At 41.4% G+C, this 22,376-nt stretch overlaps 2 protein-coding genes and 1 long non-coding RNA gene across 3 annotated transcripts in view; all 3 read left to right on the forward strand.

The window, feature by feature from the left end:
* The window catches only part of LOC109406256 (chromatin-remodeling ATPase INO80), a 142,582-nt gene that overhangs the window by 97,838 nt on the left and 22,368 nt on the right, over positions 1-22,376 (forward strand). The window contains exons 10-12 of the mRNA XM_019679318.3: positions 94-196; positions 6,028-6,128; positions 10,623-10,833. Coding sequence (XP_019534863.3) covers positions 94-196; positions 6,028-6,128; positions 10,623-10,833 — 415 coding nt within the window. The remainder of the gene's footprint in view (positions 1-93; positions 197-6,027; positions 6,129-10,622; positions 10,834-22,376) is intronic.
* LOC134291311 (uncharacterized protein K02A2.6-like) lies at positions 1,970-6,021 on the forward strand. Its single transcript, XM_062858898.1, has one exon. It carries the CDS (start codon positions 2,458-2,460, stop codon positions 5,332-5,334), a length of 2,877 nt encoding a protein of 958 aa, XP_062714882.1. The 5' UTR covers positions 1,970-2,457; the 3' UTR covers positions 5,335-6,021.
* Positions 14,234-16,886, forward strand: LOC134291315 (uncharacterized). The gene is made up of 2 exons (XR_009999026.1): positions 14,234-16,343; positions 16,399-16,886. It is a non-coding gene; the product is annotated as an uncharacterized LOC134291315 (long non-coding RNA).

Below are 22,376 nucleotides of genomic sequence, written 5' to 3' on the forward strand. Positions count from 1 at the left end.
GAGTGATGATAATATATCAATTTATCTTAATCAGTCTGAAACAAAAATGAACGTTTGTTGATGCTAATACGGATATTTTTTTATTATTTACAGATTCAGCGTATGGTGATAAGTGGAGGAAATTTTAAACCTGATACCCTGAAACCTAAAGAAGTTGTTTCACTTTTGCTGGACGATGAGGAGATCGAGTTGAAATGTAAGTTTAGAAACATAATTTAACACTTCGCCTTATAATGGATGTCAAAATTCATCCGACAGTTCACTATTAATTTGAAATAGTAGTTGTTTGTTTATTTTCTGCATTTTCCGAGTAACATCCGGAAGAAAAATGAAAAAGCTGTTCTACGTAAAATTTTCGAAATCAGCGCACAATTGTGCTTAAAAAATTTTGGCCGTTGACAGAAGTTCACGACTTTCGTTTTATTTTGTAAACTAGTGTAATTTATTCGATTTAAATTATTTCCTTATAGTGGGGCAAGATGAGCACTGAGCACCCCTAATCTGCCGCGAATCGCATATCTGTCCCATTTGCATAGGAAATCCAGCAAAGATGGGACTGATATGCGATTCACGGCAGTAATGGGAATATAGGAAACATTTTGAAATTATTGTGATTCACTCAATAATGACAATAGATTTCCGCATCCCCTGCAACTATTCGATGCGATATTTTTTTAATTAAGCCATTTAAGAGTTGTTTATTATTTTTTGGTTCATTTTGCATAAAATATCAGAAACCCACAAAACTGATTAATAATCGAACGAAAAAAAAAACTTATCATTTTAGTTCGTGATTGTTATGCCACCAACGTGTGCATGACGAAATATGGATCATAGTCACCCATGCCCATTGCCATGGGTGAAGATCAACAAAATGAAAATTTATTTGTCACTTCTTTACAAGCCACCAAACTAATCAGTCGTAATAAATTAGCTCTTAACAAGAAGCACAGTTTTTCATTTACTTCAAGAAAGAAGGAACGTAACAAAAGTTGGCGACGAGGATGGGATCCTGCTATCCCGGAAGCGAATTCAAGCCCTGTTCCTGCCAAGCATCAAGACAAATTCCGTTCCACCACTGAAGCCCTCAACCCACTCAAGAATCAAGAATGGCCGACGCCGATCTGAAGCAAGCGATTCTCCGGCTGACGGATCTCATCGCAACCCAGCAGCAGCAGATTGCAGCTCTCCAGCAGGGTAACGCCAATCAAGCTGGAAGCGAGAAGATCATCGAGTCACTCTCCACCGGAATCGACGAGTTCCAATACGATCCGGACGGCAGCATCTTTTTCGATTCGTGGTACGCTCGGTACGAGGACGTGTTCAAGGAGGACGGTAAGCATTTGGACGACAAGGCGAAGGTCAGGCTGCTTCTGCGGAAAATCGGCACGCAGTTCCACGAACGCTACGTGAACAGCGTTTTGCCGAACCATCCGCGGGATTTTGGATTCGAAGACACCGTGAAGAAGCTGAAGAAGCTGTTCGGACGCCAAAAGTCCCTCTTCAACGCTCGGTACCAGTGTCTTCAATACGTGAAGAACGACGCCGATGATTTTTCGTCATACGCCGCGTCGGTCAACAAGCACTGTGAAGCGTTCCAGATGGAAAAACTATCCAGCGACCAATTCAAGACTCTCAGGTTCGTATGCGGTCTCCAGTCACCGCGCGATTCGGACATCCGGACCAGACTGATCGGAAAGTTGGAAGCTGAAGAAAACGCGCCGCCCGCCGACGGTGCCACTCTCAAGCTTGAAAACCTGGTTGAGGAGTGCAACCGCATCATCAACCTCAAGCAAGACACCCAGATGATCGAGAAAGGCTGTGGGGACAAGTCCAACGTTCACGCAATTTCTCGCCATCATCGTACTTCAAGTCGGAAGGAGAAGAAGTCGCAGTCACCGAAAACACCTTGCTGGTTCTGTGGGGATCTACACTACGTCAAGGAGTGTCCCTACCAGTCGCACCTGTACGAAGTGCAAGCGGAAGGGCCACAAGGAAGGCTACTGCTCCTCATCCGAAAAGAAGTCATCAAAGCAGGTCGACAAACCGAAACCGAAAGACGTCGTCAAGTCCAAAGGTATCTCGGTTAAGCGAGTTGACCTCACGAAGAAACGGAAGTACGTCAAGATCGAAATCAACGGTTCGCCCGCAACGTTGCAGCTCGATTGTGCCTCCGACATCACCATTATTTCCAAGCGCACTTGGACATCCGTGGGCAAGCCTGTCATCAATCCATCGGAAGTCGACGCCGTGAGTGCCTCTGGTGACAGCATCGGGATCCTAGGTGAGTTCAACGCCGAAATCACCGTTCAAGACGTGACAAAATCTGGCCGCATTTTCGTCACGAGCAATCCGGATCTCAACGTACTCGGAATCGAAACAATCGATCAGTTCGATCTCTGGTCGGTTCCATTCAGCTCGTTGGTCAGCAACATCCAGCAAAACTCGAACGCAACGATGCAGAAGCTTCAAGCCAAGTTTCCTGAAGTGTTCCAGTCCACGCTCGGATGCTGCTCGAAAGCGAAGGTAACACTCTATCCGAAGCCAGACGCACGCCCTGTGTACTGCCCCAAGAGACCGGTTGCCTACGCTGCCCTCCCGAAGGTTGATGCTGAGCTGCAGAGACTTCAAGATAACGGCATCATTTCGCCAGTCCAGTTCTCCGATTGGGCTGCTCCCATAGTCGTGGTTCGCAAGTCCGATGTCTCCGTACGTATCTGTGGTGACTACTCCACGGGTCTCAACGACGCACTCGAGTCGGATCGCCATCCGCTGCCGCACCCGGACGACATTTTTGCTGAACTAGCCGGCTGCCGTTACTTCTCCTGCATCGACCTATCGGACGCCTATCTCCAGGTCGAAGTAGAGGAATCATCACGACGACTGCTCACGATAAACACGCACAAGGGTTTGTTCCAGTACAACCGTTTGCCGCCCGGTGTGAAATCGGCTCCTGGAGCGTTCCAGAGGATCATCGACAGCATGGTAGCCGGCATTCCTGGTGTCAAGCCTTACCTGGACGACATCCTAATCGCTGGAAGGACTCAAGAGGAGCACGACCTCAGGCTTCACGCTGTGCTGCAGCGAATTCGTGAGTATGGTTTTCATCTCCGCATCGAAAAGTGTCGTTTCTCCCTGCCGCAGATCAAGTTTCTGGGCCACATCGTCGATAAGGATGGTCTCCGCCCAGATCCAGCCAAAACCAGCGCTATCTCCGAAATGGCACCTCCATCGAATGTATCGCAACTACGATCGTACCTCGGTGCGATTAACTACTACGGACGGTTCGTTGGACAGATGAAGCAACTCCGAGCACCCCTCGATCGTCTACTCAAGAAAGATGCTCCTTGGAAGTGGACTGCTGAGTGTCAAAAATCGTTCGACCGTTTCAAGTCCATCCTGGTCTCCAATCTCTTGCTGACGCACTTCGATCCCAGTAAGGAAATCATCGTGGCTGGAGACGCCTCCAAGGACGGCTTGGGTGCCGTTATCCTACATCGTTTTCCCGATGGCTCCGTCAAAGCCATCGCTCACGCTTCAAGGTCACTCACACCTGCGGAAGAAAACTATGGTCAAATCGAGAAGGAAGCGCTCGCGTTGGTGTTTGCAGTTACCCGTTTCCACAAGATGATTTTCGGTCGCAGATTCGTGCTACAGACCGACCACAAGCCCCTTCTCAAGATTTTCGGCAGCAAGAAAGGAATTCCCGTCTACACGGCAAATCGTCTCCAGCGCTGGGCGCTTACGATGTTGCTGTACGACTTCGATATCCAGTTCGTTCCAACGGCTAGTTTCGGACACGCTGACCTGCTGTCACGCTTGATGAGCTGCCACAGCAAACCGGATGAGGAATACGTCATCGCTGCTCTCCAGACGGAAACCGACGTGAAGGCAATCCTCGACGACTCTACTTCCCATTTGCCTGTCACAGCACAAATGATCGCCAAGGAAACGCAAGACGACCCGGTCCTTCAAGAGGTAATCAACCACATCAGCAACGGCTGGCCGAGCACGGCAAGCGAGCTCCACACTCCAGCTGTACGTCAATTCTACTCGCGAAGAGAAGGTCTTCAAGTTACCCAGGACTGCATCATGTTCGGCGATCGAGTTGTGGTCCCTGAACGGTTCCGCAAACGCATCATCCGGCAACTCCACCGTGGACACCCCGGAATCGATCGGATGAAATCACTCGCAAGAAGTTTCGTGTACTGGCCGAACATCGACGAGGACGTTGAATCGTTTGTGCGCCAGTGTCGTTCGTGTGCTGCTGCTGCAAAATTGCCCCGCAAGACTACCCTATCATCATGGCCGATACCAACGAAACCATGGCAAAGGATTCATATCGACTACGCAGGACCGGTCGATGGTTACTTCTACCTTGTCGTGGTAGATGCCTACTCAAAATGGCCGGAAATTTTCAGGACCCGTAGCACCACTACCACAGCGACGCTGGAGCTCCTGCAAGAAACTTTCGCAAGATATGGAAACCCACATACTCTTGTGTCCGACAATGGTACCCAGTTCGTCAGCGCCAGTTTCAAGCTTTTCTGTGACGAAAATGGTATCCAGCATCTGACGACCGCGCCGTATCACCCACAATCGAACGGACAAGCAGAACGTTTCGTCGACACCTTGAAGAGAGGATTGAAGAAACTTGCCGAAGGGGAAAAGACGGTGACGTTCCAGCACCTTCAGACGTTCCTATCCGTTTACCGGTCAACACCAAACCGAAACGCTCCGGATGGTAAATCTCCTGCGCACCTGTTCCTAGGACGAGAAATGCGGACATCCCTGGATCTCTTGAAGCCGAGTTCTCCGCGTCCAACCCTGGTCAACGAGAAGCAGAACGACCAGTTCAACCGAAGACACGGAGCGGTCAAAAGAGCCTTCAATCCGGACGACCTGGTGTACGCGCAAGTACATCGCCGAAACAAAACCGAATGGATTCCTGGACAGGTCATCGAACGCAAGGGATCAGTGGACTATAGTGTGTTACTCGAAAACGGACGCCTCATCCGAGCACATACGAACCAGCTACGCCACCGGTTCTCGGATGCAAGTGAAGCCGTTTCTACACTCAACAACCAACTCCCTTTTGCACTTCTCCTCGACGAATTCCAAATCCAAGTTCCAACACCAGTGGTTCTGGAAAATCCGCTAGACGAACTGGTTCCCGACACCGCAAATGTTCCAGCTGACGATGACGATGGAAATCAGGACGTGATGACGGAAGATGAGCCCGAGGTTCCCACCAGTATTGGTTCGCCGGAACCAGCTCGACAAGGAAGATATCGCAGGCTACCAGCTTGGCTTGCGCCCTACGATCTCTTTTAAAAGGGGGAGATGTTATGCCACCAACGTGTGCATGACGAAATATGGATCATAGTCACCCATGCCCATTGCCATGGGTGAAGATCAACAAAATGAAAATTTATTTGTCACTTCTTTACAAGCCACCAAACTAATCAGTCGTAATAAATTAGCTCTTAACAAGAAGCACAGTTTTTCATTTACTTCAAGAAAGAAGGAACGTAACAGTGATACTATAGCTTTGAACAAGATTTACTATAACAATCATTAGATGACCAATTTACAGTTAAAATAATAAGATTTATGTGAAGTGCTTTTCTTGCCCCGTGGGGGTGCTCGTCTTGCCCCGGGTATGTTTGAGCTGACCATAAAACATCTTTTTTGTTAAGTATGTTTATTGCGAGTTTTGAATCTTGTTATGTTTATGTGTGTTAAAAAACATGATATAGAAAAGAACTACAGTCAGGTTTTTTTTTACGCGGGAGATACAGTACCCTAAATGAATCTCTTTGCAATTGAATATTTACATCCTAGTTCGCCTGTAACATATTTTTATTCCGTCCGATGGCACATCGTTGGCCCCCTACTTTCAAAGAAGCCTTTTAAACAGACAAATAATAACCTCCTTGTGCGTCTGTTTTATTGTTTCGTTTTATGATTTGGCCGATGCTACCTGCTGCTACGCCGCGCTGAATGGCATTTCCAAAACATCACCAGACCGACAAAAGACTGAGGAAAGGAAGTTCGTGGCCGAAGATCTACCAAAGAACGATAAGGAGCGTGATAGAAAGCGAAAGCAGAATGCCGCATCCAACAAGGTAAGAGGAAGCAGAGTTGAGGGCATGTGGTGTTTCAATTTAATTTTTATTTTTCCATTTTTGAACGCGCATATAAATGCCTGTCTAATTATCCCAGCTCTTGCATGACTGTCAGCGTGCCTTAAGGCGAAACTGGATCCATTTCCTGACCTTTGGTTTTTGATTTTTTATTAAATAACGAAGCAATATTTTCAAAATCGGTTTTCGTACACATGTAGACAGGGTGTCGACTACCTGGAAAAACCTGGAAAGTCAGGGAATGTCAGGGAATTTATTTTTGGATCTGGAAAATCAGGGAAAGTCAGGGAATTTTGTTGATGGTCAGGGAAATTTTTTCACGATAATTATAAAACGATGTAGGGGAAATTACCTATTCTCGGCCGTTTTGTTCTCTTCGTCTTTGCGGGTTTTTTTGAAACCTATTAAACTCAGAGTTGGTCTCAAATCCTTCCCAACTAGACTGAATTATATAGCCAAGTTTCAGGCAATTTGGCTGACAAAAACCCCCCATGACGAAGAGAACAAACCTGCCAATAATACCCATTGTCACCCTATTCGAGTTGTTATGGAATTTGAAAAACTTGCTAAATTATTTCTTCAAACTGTAACGTCCATCATTCTGATTTACGATCAAATCAATGTATTAACTTCATCCTGATTTTTGTAGCATTCGGTTAACGTAATGCTATTCTGCATTTTAACATGAAGCCTTATTTCATAACAAAATTATAAGTCCGGTTAATAATCTAAAAATTAAAAGTACATGACACTATACTCAATGTGATGTTTGGCGAACTTTTGGTCCATTCTTTGGTGATATTGTTTTGAGATGCCTCACTCCTGCATCTTGATGGGTTTCTAATGAATTTATTGGTGGGTAATGTCTTGCGATGCCCAGAAGTTTGTTGTTCAGACCACTAGTAAGGTACACCGGGGCAAGTTGAAACGGATGGGGCAAGATGAAACACGAAGTTTTGAAATAGATTTCAATGTAATTTGAAAATTTTTCCTTCGCTAAAAGATTGTTTGAATCAAAAAATATGTATTATGGCGATCAAACTGTTTATCATCATTAGAAAATAGCATGTAAATCCGCTGTTTCATCTTGCCCCACCCGTTTCAACTTGCCCCGGTGTATTTTCTGCAGATATCTTAGTTGAAACTTGAGTAATAATCCCAGGAAAATTTTCCCGAGATGATTGCGTAGTGCTTCGTCTGGTTCATTCTAGATCTAAGCTCCCAGTAGAGCTTGGTCTGCCTCTTCAACTTAGTGTTCTTAGAGCGTTTATGATTAACAAAAATTGTAATCATGATTAATCATTGATGATTATTATTTTTTTATTTCGGTGATTATTGATTATAAATAATGATTAATTTGATATTAAGGATGATTAAAGTTTATGATTTATGATTAAATTTGGTTTTATCTGTGATTATTGATTATAATTGATGATTACAAATGGCTCATTGATTAAAAATCATGATTATTCAATCACAAAAAAATGGAAGTGATTAAAATATATTTGTTGTTTAAAATATTTTTGAAGTTTCAAAAGTAAAAAGTAACTTTCTGGGAGATTTTTGAAAGAAGAATCATAAATTATAATATTTAGAGCAGCATTTAAACCAACTTTAATTGAATAATATATTTTATATGATAAATCATTTTAGGGTATGAATCATTAATGATTGATTAACTTTTTTTTTCTTATGATTATGATTACTGATTAATGATTAAATTGCGAAATCAGTGTGATTAAGATTAATGATTAATTAGAGAAATTTTTGCGATTATGATTAATGATTTTTGATTAATCTAAATCATTAATCATGATTAAATTTATGATTAATCATTAACGCTCTGCTTTAAGCACTTCTAAAGGCAATTAACATTGTATGCACTAGAGAACTGGATTCCCAAGTTACTTCACACCTTTTTAATACATTTTTAACTCATGGTGATATCTAAACCCCAAAAAATCTAAAATATTCCCAGATCCTTGAAGTAGTCTTCTTTTGCAAAACTCAAATACAATTTCCAATGAATTTTCTAAAATTATTTAGCAAACTTTCGTGCGTACCAGATAGTATTATATGCAGGTTTAATTCTTTGATAAAAATACCTATGTGGGTTAAATTCTAAAAAAAACTGTCCGGCCAAAGTCTGGGCTTCATACACATTTCAAAAATTTTGTATGAACAAAAGTCTACGAGGGGAAGGGGGGTTGGGGTTCTGAGATGGCCGAAAAAAGTCTACGTAGTTTATGGACAGCTCCTTATCAATTTCCTAAAAGTCCTTCAAGTGGAATTCGTGTTGCAATTCCTGGTTTTTTAAATTATTTTGGAAGAATATCGAAACATCTACTAGACATCATGTAATCTTATTTAAGGATTCAACTGATTTCAATGAATGCTTAGTAAGCAAACCCGTACGAATTTTCGAAAGCGCTTGATGGAGCTATTAAAAGTATTTTGTAACATGATTTTTACAACATAATTTCTTGCTGAAGGATTTTTGTAGAGGGCTCGAAGGATTTTGTTTTGAGATTTCATTATGAACATGTGAAATTTGTATGTGTATGTATGTATGCACAATCCATCTCCCACTGACCGGCAATGCTTTTATAGTAGAAAAATGTCTGCACATATTTTTAACTTTTATTCATAGACGCAAACACTTTTAGTCCTGGAGATGGAAGGTGATAGCTCTACTGCACGTCCAACGACCCATTTCAAGTATGACAGGGCTTCCACGTACATCTTGAGGTCGTTTTCTGAAACTGTAAGCCCCGCATTGATGCATCCGGATATCAATTGGATATCTGAAATGCATTAACACTTCCTGAATCAAAAATTTGCATTTTTGTTTCTGGCGCGTATTTGGTATGGTAAATATCCCATGTATGAATAAAATGACGTTTTTTAATTAGAAAGATCTCACCAAGTTCTTCATAGCCTGCCGTGATGTGTTGTATTCTTATTTCTCCAGCGGTGCAGCAACGACCGAAATAGGTTTGATTTCATTGCCGTGTTCACTTGAAACGACGTGGAGCGATTAACCGAGTCAGAGATTACTGGCATCACACCAAAACTCCCGAATGATACTACGCTGAATAATTACACTTTCACACGCGGAAAACTGACTGGGTGGCGAAATACCTGCCAAACCACCAGCGAAATCGTCACATAAAATTCGTTTTCAGAACGCGCAAAAAAAGCGGTTCAAGTAGACACCCGTCGCGGCAACGCTAACTTCGCCACCCACTTTTTTTTTCTCACTGGTTTGTCAAAATTCACTTTGCTTCAACATTTATTCACAATTCAGCATTCTAATCTAAGCAAAATCAACGCGTTCACACGTGACAAAAGTTTCCGGGTGGCGTAGTACCGACCAAACCACCAGCGGAATCGTCAAATTTGCGGACGCGAAGAAAACGTGACAAGCAAAATGAAAACCATTATGAACATGCGAAATTTGCGACGAAATTGCAGCCACAAATTCTGAACATCTAAAGTAGTTCTAACTAATAAAACAAAATTAGGATGTCACCCTAATAATGTTCTAGGAGTAATGTCTTTTGAATATCCTAGTTGCAATTTCGGCGTTATTTATTGTGGATTTACCGACTACTTGTATTCTACCGGTTACTTGAGTAGCCGTTACAAAGTAGCCGTTTTCATATAAAAATCAACTTGATTGTCAAAAAATGAATGTCGCTGAATAGCTAGTGGCAACGAGGAATAGCGCATACAATAAAAATATTTAAAAACATTTTTAAGTTACTCTTTTTATAAAACGGCTACTTTGGAGGCCATACTGAAGCGACCGGTAGAATACAAGTAGCCGGTAAATCCACAATAAAAAAATGTAAGTTGGTCTTCTTAAAGAACTTTTATCTAAATTAGGGAATTTTTGGTGGACTTGTCAAAAGTTATTTCCAGCACGGCGTATCAGGTAGAATAATTTTGAAGAAATACTGTAAATATGCCCTTAATGTATTGGAAATAATCTGGTGCAGTTCACTTGTTTTTTTTTTCTATTTTTCCACTCCTAGAAAAAAGCAGGAAAATTCAGAAAATTGAATTTCATATCATGAGCAGACATCGTTAAGTTTAGATTTACATGACCTGGAATTTTCAGTGAAAGTGACTGGAAAGTCAGGGAAAGTCAGGGAATTTGATTTTCAAAATTGAGTCGACACCCTGGTAGAGTATGGATCAAGGTATCTCCTGAATTTTTTAGTGATGGAAAACGTTTTTCGTTTTTGCGGAAACCATTTTTGAATAAAATTTAACAAAAAAATAGTTTCTGCAAAAACGAGGAAATGCTCCCAGTTTCACCTTAAGATAAGTTTTTTTTGTTGCATTAACCCTTCGGTATTCTATTTTACTTTAAGTTTGTATGTTATTCTGAATGATTTTCGAAAATTTTGAACATTAACTTGTTTTACGTTTCAAAATACCCATGCCGTTTGATATTGTTATACTTCACAGTTGGTGGATCAAAAGAAAAATAGAACGGATGGTTTACTCGATGCGTATGATTTGGCCTTCCTGGAATCTGGGGCTCCCAGCCCTGCGTTAAGTGAACAGTCGAACACAAGCGGTCACATAAAATTATCCGATGTTGGAAATCGGGGATACGAATCTAGCAATGATGAGCTAATGGCTGATTGCGATAGCACGAGTGGATCTCATACCCCAGGTAAGCGCCATTCATTCATTCATTCTTTTTTTTGCAAGTTTAGTGGCAGAGGTTAGGAGCATATTAAAAACATTTTATGCAATTCAGTATCATAATGGCTCATTTTGGTATCATAATGGCCAATTTATCCGAACTGATTCATTATGCATCTATAATGAGTTGCATTATGAAAAACAGTTGTATAAAGTTCATAATGCAACTCATTTAAGTTGCATGATGAACATTATGCAACTCATTTAAGTTGCATGATGAACATTATGCAACTCAAATGGATTGCATTATGAAAAATTCATTGCATAAAGTTTTGTACGACTCGTGCTGAAAAATCGACTTTTTGCAACTCGATACATAAATAACTATTTTTATTCTGTGATTTACAAATTTGGCCATCTTAACCTTCACCTCCCGACCCCCGACAACTCATTTTCAAAATGCTGGCATTTCATCCGATAGTTTTGAAGTCGCCCTCAATCGATCATAAATTGGTGCAAGTTTGTTATACTCGAGTGGCCATGCAATATCCGAAACCATTCCGGAATATTCCGGATTGTGCTGGGGTCAGGGGGTTGGCAAAATAGCTAAAAGTGATTATTAAGTGTGTTATTGTGTTTGAACCATTGATTATCAGTGAAATTTTTGTTGCGAACAATCAAACACAAATGCAATATCCAGATTTGAATAAGTTGACCCTTTCGGACCCCCGTGTTAGATTCCGTGGGGCCTCATTGGGGACACTTCTGGTTTTTAACCTGATTATGCCGTGTGACATACCAATCATCATGATTTCGAATGACTGAGTCAGAAACGATAGACTGAAGTCTGTACCAACTAATAGGGCCACCCTAGAACATCTAGCACAGAGGCGTCTCGTCGGCGTGTTCAACCTGTTCATTGCACAGGTATTCGATTTGAAAGAAAATAATCTAGAATCATTTTACTCTACCAGCCTGCAATTTTAATTTTACTTAAAGAATGTGGATTAAATTTTATATTAACACAGAAACTCAAAAGATATAATTCTCAAAATATATATTTCTACAAGATTTTAATACATTATGCATCCCTATTGGAACACAAAATCGAGGGATAACCGTACCATCCATCCCACTACTAGAAAACAGTCGCCCAGCCACCCACCGTGAAGCGGCCGAGAAGCAAAACAAGCACACCACACCGTAGTGTTCAACTTCTTCTGTTGAACTGGTTGAACTAGCTCTTATATAAAAACGCCCCAACACACTGCAATAGGTAGGATGTTCATATACGACTGGAGGTGTAAGTGTATGGGATCAACCCGTTCTACGAGAGACATTGAACAACGTTTGCTGTCAACGTCAAGTACTGCGAGGCTCTCGTGCGTGTTTTTGTTTAACGCTAAAAATGATTTGCATACGATTGAGTTCTTAATCACACATGACAATGCTTCCGCAGAAAATAAATTTCAACAAAAATCGTTAATTTATATCAATGTCGTAATGTTCTTGACCAAAAATCAAAAAACGCTGTACGATGACAACTATATTCCAAAAGAACCATTTTTGCAAAACCAACATATCGCTGTGTGAGCCACTCTTACCGTGTTACGTAAAAAGGCGCGCGGTAAACTTGCATGCAGCTGGGCGTCGGTGGCTCTCATCGTGTTCAACCCACCGGCTTGAACGAGAGAGATAAAACGAAGAAAAAAGAGAGGCTTCTCACCCTTCTCATCATAATCATTGCGAGCTTTCAATGCGCGTGGCTTGCGCACCAACCAACCAAGCGTGCTGGCTGGGAAGTGCCTACTACGAATCTAATTTTTGTGCTTTCATTTGGCGACCATTGTGTAATCTACATAAATACCTAACTGCATGTTGAATGCAGTTCTTATTAAACATGTCCTAGCCGGGCTAGTTTGTATTGGACAACATACATTTAATTATATTCTGTTTCGCGACTGCAAGATTTTTCAAGGAAAATATAGCTGGATCAGTTAATTTTCAACTACAATAGGGTATTGGTTCCCTCATTAAGCATTACGCTACCGTTTTTATCCTACTCAGAATAAAAGATTGTTTGTTTGTTTGTTTGTTTCTTATATTTGTATTTTTTGGATGTGAGCAAAAAGAATGAAATAAATCAGTGCCGTAATAGTTTGTATTCAAATTGAATGGATTTGTACGCGTAAGATTACTAATGGCACCCTGACACCCCAGTCGCTTAATTTTCAATTCAACTTAACCAAATAAACCCAGATTATCATAAGGATTAGATTAGTCAAGACTCTTTTCAGAATTTTTTTTTATTTTTAACTAAAAAATTAGTTTCATGATTGTATGTTTCATCAAACATGTCATACGGACATTCAAGCACAGCAACATGGTGGCCATGTGGTGACGGATTAATTCCTATATTTTGTTGTTTGACGAAAATTTTCTTCCGACTGTATGTGCCATGAAAAGCTCAAACGACTGACGTTGGTGATCGAACGGGCACGAATTTATTTTGGCACCAACAAATCTGAGATTTGGTGATTATTCAGAAAGTGAACCACTTTCAGTTTTGGAATACATATTAAATATGTACAAATTTTGTAATTCTCAATACTGCATAAATACCAGTTCTCTTCCAGAAGTGTGTCGAATACCAATTTCGAATTTATTCCCAATGTTGAACAGGTCCCCCATTAGACCACGCGTCGCCTCTGATCTAGCACAGGTTCCACGGGGGTGTCATCGGGGACATAAAGACACGGACACGTTCAATGCTTCCAGTGAGCTTTTCGCTCTTTGAAGGAAGCACGACACTAGACAACGGACTAGCATGCAACGCCCAGTGGCACAGCCGAAAACTTTTCCTGACAGCTGCGGCGGGAATCGAACCCGCGCTCCTCAGCACGATGCGACTAAGAGCTTGGTGACCCTAGCCACATGACCACGGAGCCGACATTTCTGATTTGCAACCAAAACATGCCGTACGACGTATCAATCTTCATGATTTCGAGAAAATTGACTAGAAAAAAATGATTGTCAATTGTCAATCAACTGATATGTCCGCTCCGGAACACCTGGAACAGGTTGCGCGGGGGCCTTTCAAACACAATAACACACGAAATAATCACTTCTAGCCATTTGACAAAACAGAAAACCTTCCCCACCCCCTGACCCCAGCACAATCCGGAATATCTCCGGAATGGCTCCGGATATTACATGGCCTCTTGAGTGTAATAAACTTGCACCAATTTATGATCGATTGAGGGCGACCTCAAAAAAAAAATCGGATGGAAATTGACGAAATGCCAGCATTTTGAAAATGAGTTAACACAACAAATGAAAGCAGCACAATATTCCAGTGACCCCATAAAGTTAACAATTTCTGTTGTTAAAATATGAGCACTAATTGTACTAGCAAAGCAAACAATTGTAACCTGGTGGCTCATGGGATATTTATCTCAAGGGTCGTTTATGGATTTCCTTTCACACCCATACACTCGTTACAACTGACCCATTCTAACAGGAGTAAATAAATTAGTAAACTGCTCATAGAAGGATTTAAATGACAAGGAGTGAACTAATATAAGCAAAAGGGGGGGGGGGGTAGTTAATAGTATGATCCACCCAAGGCGAGGCATGGTGGTCCCTTTATGGACCCGGGAGAAACGAATCAAGTTCGAAATGGTGAAAAAGCTTTATAACCCTGAGTTGCTCTTGCTAATCGATCCTGAACTAACATGGAGGTTTTTAACATTTTACAAAAGTTTATTGTGACGTCACTTTAGGTACATACGTGCTGGCTTTGGTTTCTTACTGTTGATCCGGATCTTAGGATGGTGGTCGACTTTGGGATGGCTGGTAGAAGCGGCTTTGTGGTAGGCGGTAGAGGTCACCGGAAACCTGGTGCAGTCTACCTGTACGTTAACTCAGCATGACGACTGATGATTACTTCGCCGGTAGGCGGTAGAGGTCACCGGAAGCCTGGCTTCGACTACCGGTACTTTCGTTCAGGAAGATGGCGGTTGTTGGCTAACCTTCGGATAGCTAGATGGCTGGTTTCGTACTATGGCGTCGGGTAGACCACCGAGCGAGACTACCACGATGAACATCGGATCGGAAGTGGTAATGGTTCCGTGAGAAGCTTGCTCGGTCTTCGGAGAGCCTCTCTTCCGAAGCGGTATTCTAGTTAAAACTCAGAAAAGAGTACAAAAGAAAAAGGTCCCTTTCACGGACCTTACCACCAAAGATTAGCACTTGATAACGCCACTGTACCTAACCTCAATATTGCACTTAGTTTTAGATAGATATTTACCTTTTTCTTATAACATTTTTAACTTATTTATCTTCGTCGTTTTCCATGTGTTTGTGTGTGTGTTGACTAACGTGATTTTAACTATAATTTCAATGGATTTTAGATTGTAACATAACTTTTAGTATAACAATAGACACTAACCACACTAACACTTATAATGATGCATACAATTACTAATTTTACTAACACTTTTAATTCTTCTTTTAGTTTACTAATATAACTAACATAAACTTTTCAACGACGGTACGGATCCTATACAAAAGAACAATACAGAAATTATAAAACAAAATCACCAACAAAAGGTTAATTATTTCTGACCTCAAATATTAGCGATTAAACACGCGCGCACTACAATTCCGTGGGAGGATCACGATTACAAGAAGGACGGGCATATGACATCAGGCGGCTTTTATAAGCAATGCCGTTTCACATAACTATATTTTTTTAATATGTCATTCTCGTTATGCTTATGTTTGTCCACCCTGTGTATAGTGGCACCATCTATGAGCGGCCATAAATATAACAGGGCTGTGACATCTTTTTCCCTTAAACTCAAACTGCTCGAATCGGGTTGTTGTCATACTTGGTACTTAGTGAAAGGTGAACATTCATTCCGACATGTCTATTATGAGTGTCACGCGTTTTAATTTGGATGGATATTTAAAAACCTTGCTTGTGGCGAAGCCAACAAGAACAAATTGGAACCGAACGGTTACATTACCCCATCGTTCCTCTTTCAAAATGAAATTTTTTCATTTTGAATTTTAGGATTATTTATCATTTGATTATCAACTTCAACCGACATCATCTCTGATTTGGTGAATCAAAATTTGTAAATGTCTATTTGCGGGAATACCCTATTAACCTTCATCGCTCACGCGAGAAGAAAAGGTTCTCATTCCGAGTATACTCGACTATAGTAACTCATTAACCAACACTATCGTGTTGCAATTTGTCATCACCAACATATGGTGCAATGTTTATGTTTACGATTTGATACGAGTATGACGGTTCGCGATTCCGATTTTCTCGATTAAACTCCTCTGGAAATTTCGCGTTTTTCGGAAGTGAATCTAATTAAACGGTGTCCGCGAACAGAAAACTCTCGGGAGTGATCACTGTAGTTACCGCGATTCGCGAACAATTATCAGTTACGTTTCATTTGTCGGTTGTAGAATCGGTCGGCGCAGAGAGATTTCTCTTCAGGAGACGTTTAGTTGATTGCCCTGGTAAGTAGAGGGTAGTAAACATTGAATTTAATTTGACATTTTAATGCATTTCTAGGACGTTGAAACTGCATCCATTGAGTGGCTCATTCATTGAGCGACCCATTCATTGAGCGGTCCGGACCTTTGAATGGTGAGTATCAATCAATCAAGTATGACTGACTTGAAGATTTTCTTTGATGACTGTTTATTTTGATTCCAGGTTGCTGGACTTAACCGTCCAAAGAACGTACGACGTGGGATAAATTGGATCGCCAGTTCTTTCGCTTAGAACTGGTCCCACTGTTAGTTGGTTCGTAGGGCTCGCGCCAGGAAGCTTCACTGGCAGCATCTGAGCCTACTTCGATCGTTGGGTGGCCTCGACGGACCGATACCTCAGGCACTTCCGAGAAGACCCGAGCAAAACTTTGTTGTGGCCTCGACGGACCGATACCCTCAGGCACTTCTGGGAAGACCCGAGCCAAAACTTGTTTATTTCTGTGCTTTATTGGTAGCACTTCGAAGTACCAAATACATTTCGATTAGGGGGGGGGTTGGGGTTGCATTTCCTTGAAAGAAAAGTCCCCATCGTTGTTCGGGAAATCGGAAAGCAGTTCGCGGGAACTGTCCGCGGTAATCTTTCGCGTATTTCCGTTGAGTTGAGAGAATTTTTCGCGTTTCGCTCTACGATATCAATTTCAGATCCCCACATCGGTGGGTCTGCTTAAGTTTCGCGGCATGTGTAGTGGTTTTGGAACTCTTCGTCGGTTGATCGGATCGTGGGTAAGTATCTACTGCGGTAAGTATTATAAGTCGCGGATTTTAGACAGACTTCCGGATGTCTGCCAAACCGGCTTCGCGTTTTACTGGTTTATCGATCGTGATCGCGACGTAATTTCGATAAGGTCCGCAACGATCGTTGTCGGGACCGGTCGATCTTGCTCGACGAGATCGACCTGTAGAGTTCGGAGGTGGAAGAACAGGGAATGTTCTTCCTGATTTTCGCGGGTACTGAAATAACGTGGACATTTCGTGGTTGTTTGTGCGGAAGCCCATCGGATAGACAGGGTCTTCCAACGAGTTGCACGTCGATTGTGCGTTCGTTTCATATCGCGGCGAGACGTTTCGTGGTTACGTTTTAAATACGGATTGGATTCGCAAACTCGACAAAATTAGTTATTCTACTTCGCGTTCAATCGGATTAGAAAATACGACCTATTATTTTCGCGCGTATTTCATACATTCCTAGAGTTAATTGACGATTCTAAATAAGAATCCGTACGTTCCAGAATCAAATTCAGACAATTTAATAAGTTACTACTATTTCGTTTGGAGAACGAAAAGAAATTACAAACAGTACACTGTTTTTTCCTCCCCTTCCGGGAAGAAAGAGGGTCTATGGGGTTAGGAATGATTTTTGTTGGGCGCCAATTTGTAACCTGGTGGCTCATGGGATATTTATCTCAAGGGTCGTTTATGGATTTCCTTTCACACCCATACACTCGTTACAACTGACCCATTCTAACAGGAGTAAATAAATTAGTAAACTGCTCATAGAAGGATTTAAATGACAAGGAGTGAACTAATATAAGCAAAAGGGGGGGGGGGGGGTAGTTAATAGTATGATCCACCCAAGGCGAGGCATGGTGGTCCCTTTATGGACCCGGGAGAAACGAATCAAGTTCGAAATGGTGAAAAAGCTTTATAACCCTGAGTTGCTCTTGCTAATCGATCCTGAACTAACATGGAGGTTTTTAACATTTTACAAAAGTTTATTGTGACGTCACTTTAGGTACATACGTGCTGGCTTTGGTTTCTTACTGTTGATCCGGATCTTAGGATGGTGGTCGACTTTGGGATGGCTGGTAGAAGCGGCTTTGTGGTAGGCGGTAGAGGTCACCGGAAACCTGGTGCAGTCTACCTGTACGTTAACTCAGCATGACGACTGATGATTACTTCGCCGGTAGGCGGTAGAGGTCACCGGAAGCCTGGCTTCGACTACCGGTACTTTCGTTCAGGAAGATGGCGGTTGTTGGCTAACCTTCGGATAGCTAGATGGCTGGTTTCGTACTATGGCGTCGGGTAGACCACCGAGCGAGACTACCACGATGAACATCGGATCGGAAGTGGTAATGGTTCCGTGAGAAGCTTGCTCGGTCTTCGGAGAGCCTCTCTTCCGAAGCGGTATTCTAGTTAAAACTCAGAAAAGAGTACAAAAGAAAAAGGTCCCTTTCACGGACCTTACCACCAAAGATTAGCACTTGATAACGCCACTGTACCTAACCTCAATATTGCACTTAGTTTTAGATAGATATTTACCTTTTTCTTATAACATTTTTAACTTATTTATCTTCGTCGTTTTCCATGTGTTTGTGTGTGTGTTGACTAACGTGATTTTAACTATAATTTCAATGGATTTTAGATTGTAACATAACTTTTAGTATAACAATAGACACTAACCACACTAACACTTATAATGATGCATACAATTACTAATTTTACTAACACTTTTAATTCTTCTTTTAGTTTACTAATATAACTAACATAAACTTTTCAACGACGGTACGGATCCTATACGTTTTTAATAAAATTACAAATTACAAATTACAAATTACAAAAGAACAATACAGAAATTATAAAACAAAATCACCAACAAAAGGTTAATTATTTCTGACCTCAAATATTAGCGATTAAACACGCGCGCACTACAATTCCGTGGGAGGATCACGATTACAAGAAGGACGGGCATATGACATCAGGCGGCTTTTATAAGCAATGCCGTTTCACATAACTATATTTTTTTTAATATGTCATTCTCGTTATGCTTATGTTTGTCCACCCTGTGTATAGTGGCACCATCTATGAGCGGCCATAAATATAACAGGGCTGTGACATCTTTTTCCCTTAAACTCAAACTGCTCGAATCGGGTTGTTGTCATACTTGGTACTTAGTGAAAGGTGAACATTCATTCCGACATGTCTATTATGAGTGTCACGCGTTTTAATTTGGATGGATATTTAAAAACCTTGCTTGTGGCGAAGCCAACAAGAACAAATTGGAACCGAACGGTTACACAATTTATTATCAGATGCATTTTTTATTCGTTTTGTTTAAAAATAGAAACCTCATTAAAAAATTGCGTTTTTATATTTCCATAGTTTATAATTATACCCAACTTACTTTTCTAAAATCAAGATCATACTTTATTCGAAACAAATTCGAACACGAAATGTTTTATGAGATGTTGTTCGCCGATGTCCAAGTATCTGGGCCCGTCAGAGCCATGGGCTCAGAAGAAGGTAAGTATCAGTTGCTCTCGGTGGGAAGAGCAACTGACGAATAATTGCATGTGCCGGGGAATCCAACCCATGACTATCCACTTATGAAGCGAACGTGTGACCACTTGCGCCACGGGCCCCGGCATGGGCAAATTATGTGTGAAGTTCTGAAAAAATCCACAGCTCAAGTGAGATTTAAACTCACGCCCCTTGTACACTAGACGACTGCTATACCAACTAAGCTACCGAGCCAATTATTGCACCTTAGTTGGTTCAAAGAAAATCAAATCCCGTGACAACTGTGGAAATAGAGAGGCCTCCGGAACAGTGAAGAGAATTGTCAGACAAAAGAGGCAAAAAAACAAGCAACAAAGATGACGCGGCGATTACTCTTTATCCCAACTGGTAACAGATAATGACATGATCTCGCAAATTTTTGTTGCAGACAAAACGGAAGCTGAATGTGTTGCGTACTTTTCAACTCGTGAATAATCAATTATTACCAACCCAAAATCGAACTCTTTTGATGATATATCTTCAGCAGCGTTGCAGTGTTTACCGACTCGAAGTTACCGCTCGAAAATCACAATGAAAGCCTTAAAAATCTCTAAGCTCGTGGTGCACGATCTTTGTCCTATTGTCCTGTTCAAGTTGAGACAAACCTATGTTGCATTGGGTAGAATGTCGCAACAAATTTAGGTTGCGACATTGTCGTTATTGTTGCGCGATGGTTGAATTTTGATTCACTGCTCCGGAGTCTTTACCTGGCATATAACTGCAGCATAACAAATTGAGGTACATATTATACTAAATCATTTATTCATCTTCTCATTTATTTTTTGTTTTGCAAAAGTGCAGTTATGTGTATTTTTTTTATTTTTTTTTTTATTTTTTTTTTGATTTAGTCCCAAAAAGAAAATAAATTAATCTATAATTGCTTATAACCGAAACTAAGCATTTAGCTTACTCTTTTTAATAAAACTGATTGAGCCTAATTTGGTTTAGATATACCGTGTTCGCACCAAATTTTACGTAGTGCCAAACATTGCACATTTGGGTGAACACTACTCCACAGACAAACAGACGTCTTACTCTACTCACTTCTCATCGTTACCCTTTTTAACGGTTATTTCAAATATTTTGTAGTTCGCAAATCGCTCGGTCACGGCGCTCGCATCGTTTTTGCTCCAGTTTGACGTTTGCTCACTACTGCCACCTACTGAGTGGTTTGCTTAACACAACCTGGTTAGCATTGGGAATAGAAATACACTAGAACTCCAATGGCGCTGTAGTCACTTCCCTCATTTTATTATTTTAACAACTTTATTTGCAATAATGACGGGCTTGGTGGTCTAGTGGCTACCGCTTCTGATTTATATGCAAAAGGTCCTGGGTTCAATCCCTGGCCCGTCCCTTTCCTCCTACTTTGTATCTTTCTATATACCTTCTCTCTGCTCTCTACATATACAACTCATGTATATAAACATGTTCATAGCCGTCGCTAGAACAGAAACGGGTTGAAAAAGCCGTTTCCCTTCCTTCCAAACTTTCACAGCACAGTGTCACAATCCTATTAGAAAACGCCTACAAGTTATGCAATCAAGCGAGCTGTGCCGCACATCTTCAAAATAATAAAAAAAAAAACACACAATTCTATCACCTTCCCCTGGTATCCACACACCAATGTGTGAACCTTCTGCCAACCAATTCCCACCAACACTCCAACATCCGCATGAATTTGTGCTGGCGCAGAGGTATATTCGGCCAGATGTGGATACAAACGATTGCAATCATCACTTCCTTACCCTTCCCCACATTGACCTGCAACCTGACGTGGCAGGCGCCATTGTCGCCCAGAAATAGAAGATCACCAACGCTCACACACTGAAGATGCCTGCTAGTCCCCGGCAGTTATCTCATTGGTCCTTGTGTGAGTGTAGCTGGTCTGGCGATACTGGAGTAGCATCCACGGGCGGTCAATCAAGCTCTCAAGCTCAAGCAAGCTCAAGCTCAAGCTCTCAGCTCGCTTAACAACTTTATTTGCAATAATTTACTATTTTTAAGTGGTCATCTTGTAGAGGACCTTTTGTTTTGGTAAACAAATTTAACTTGACACTTCTAGTACCGCTGCTGACGCTGTAAGGACGTAGCAAACTAGATGTTAGTCACACGAACAGCTACGACATTGGACTTCTGTGGCTAGTTATTCTACTGCATTGGGCGATTATGTTTTCGTGACGATGTTTTTTATCGCAATTTGTTCCAAGTGATACGTCTGTTTGTCTGTGACTACTCCTTGAAAGCCAATATTTTTTAAATTTATATTTTTATCTATGACCACAACCACAAACTAGCCTCCTGTAAGAAAAAAAAGTTTACGTTATGAATCAGCATTATTCTATAACGTTTTTTTTTAAAGTGCACAAAGTTAAGCTAAGTTTCCTGTTGCCACGTAATGCGCTCAAGTAAAATTCCACCTTTTTCCGCAAGTAATTTTGACAACTGATCCAGTATGGGGAGAAACGTTATTTTTCCTTACGGAATAATATCACGGACTATTCTTCCGCACAGAAAAGTGACAGCTCCATTCGATTCACACGGCAGGCGTTACAAGTGTTACACTTTTTTCCTTACTTGCCATCTGCGAACTGCTCAAGTAATTTTGAAGCGGAATAATTACTCTTGACCATTACTTGTCCTATCTTTTTGCACAGTACGTACGAAGTGGAAACTAGCCATTAAGCGCTAGATGCGCAAAGTATGGTGCATTTACTGTAC

The sequence above is a fragment of the Aedes albopictus genome, chromosome 3 (genome assembly GCF_035046485.1).
Source record: "Aedes albopictus strain Foshan chromosome 3, AalbF5, whole genome shotgun sequence".
Classification (NCBI taxonomy): Eukaryota; Metazoa; Arthropoda; class Insecta; order Diptera; family Culicidae; genus Aedes; species Aedes albopictus.

Bases quoted from the DNA above. Each gene is read 5' to 3' on its own strand.
- LOC134291311 (XM_062858898.1), top strand. From the start codon at position 2,458: ATGCAGAAGCTTCAAGCCAAGTTTCCTGAAGTGTTCCAGTCCACGCTC.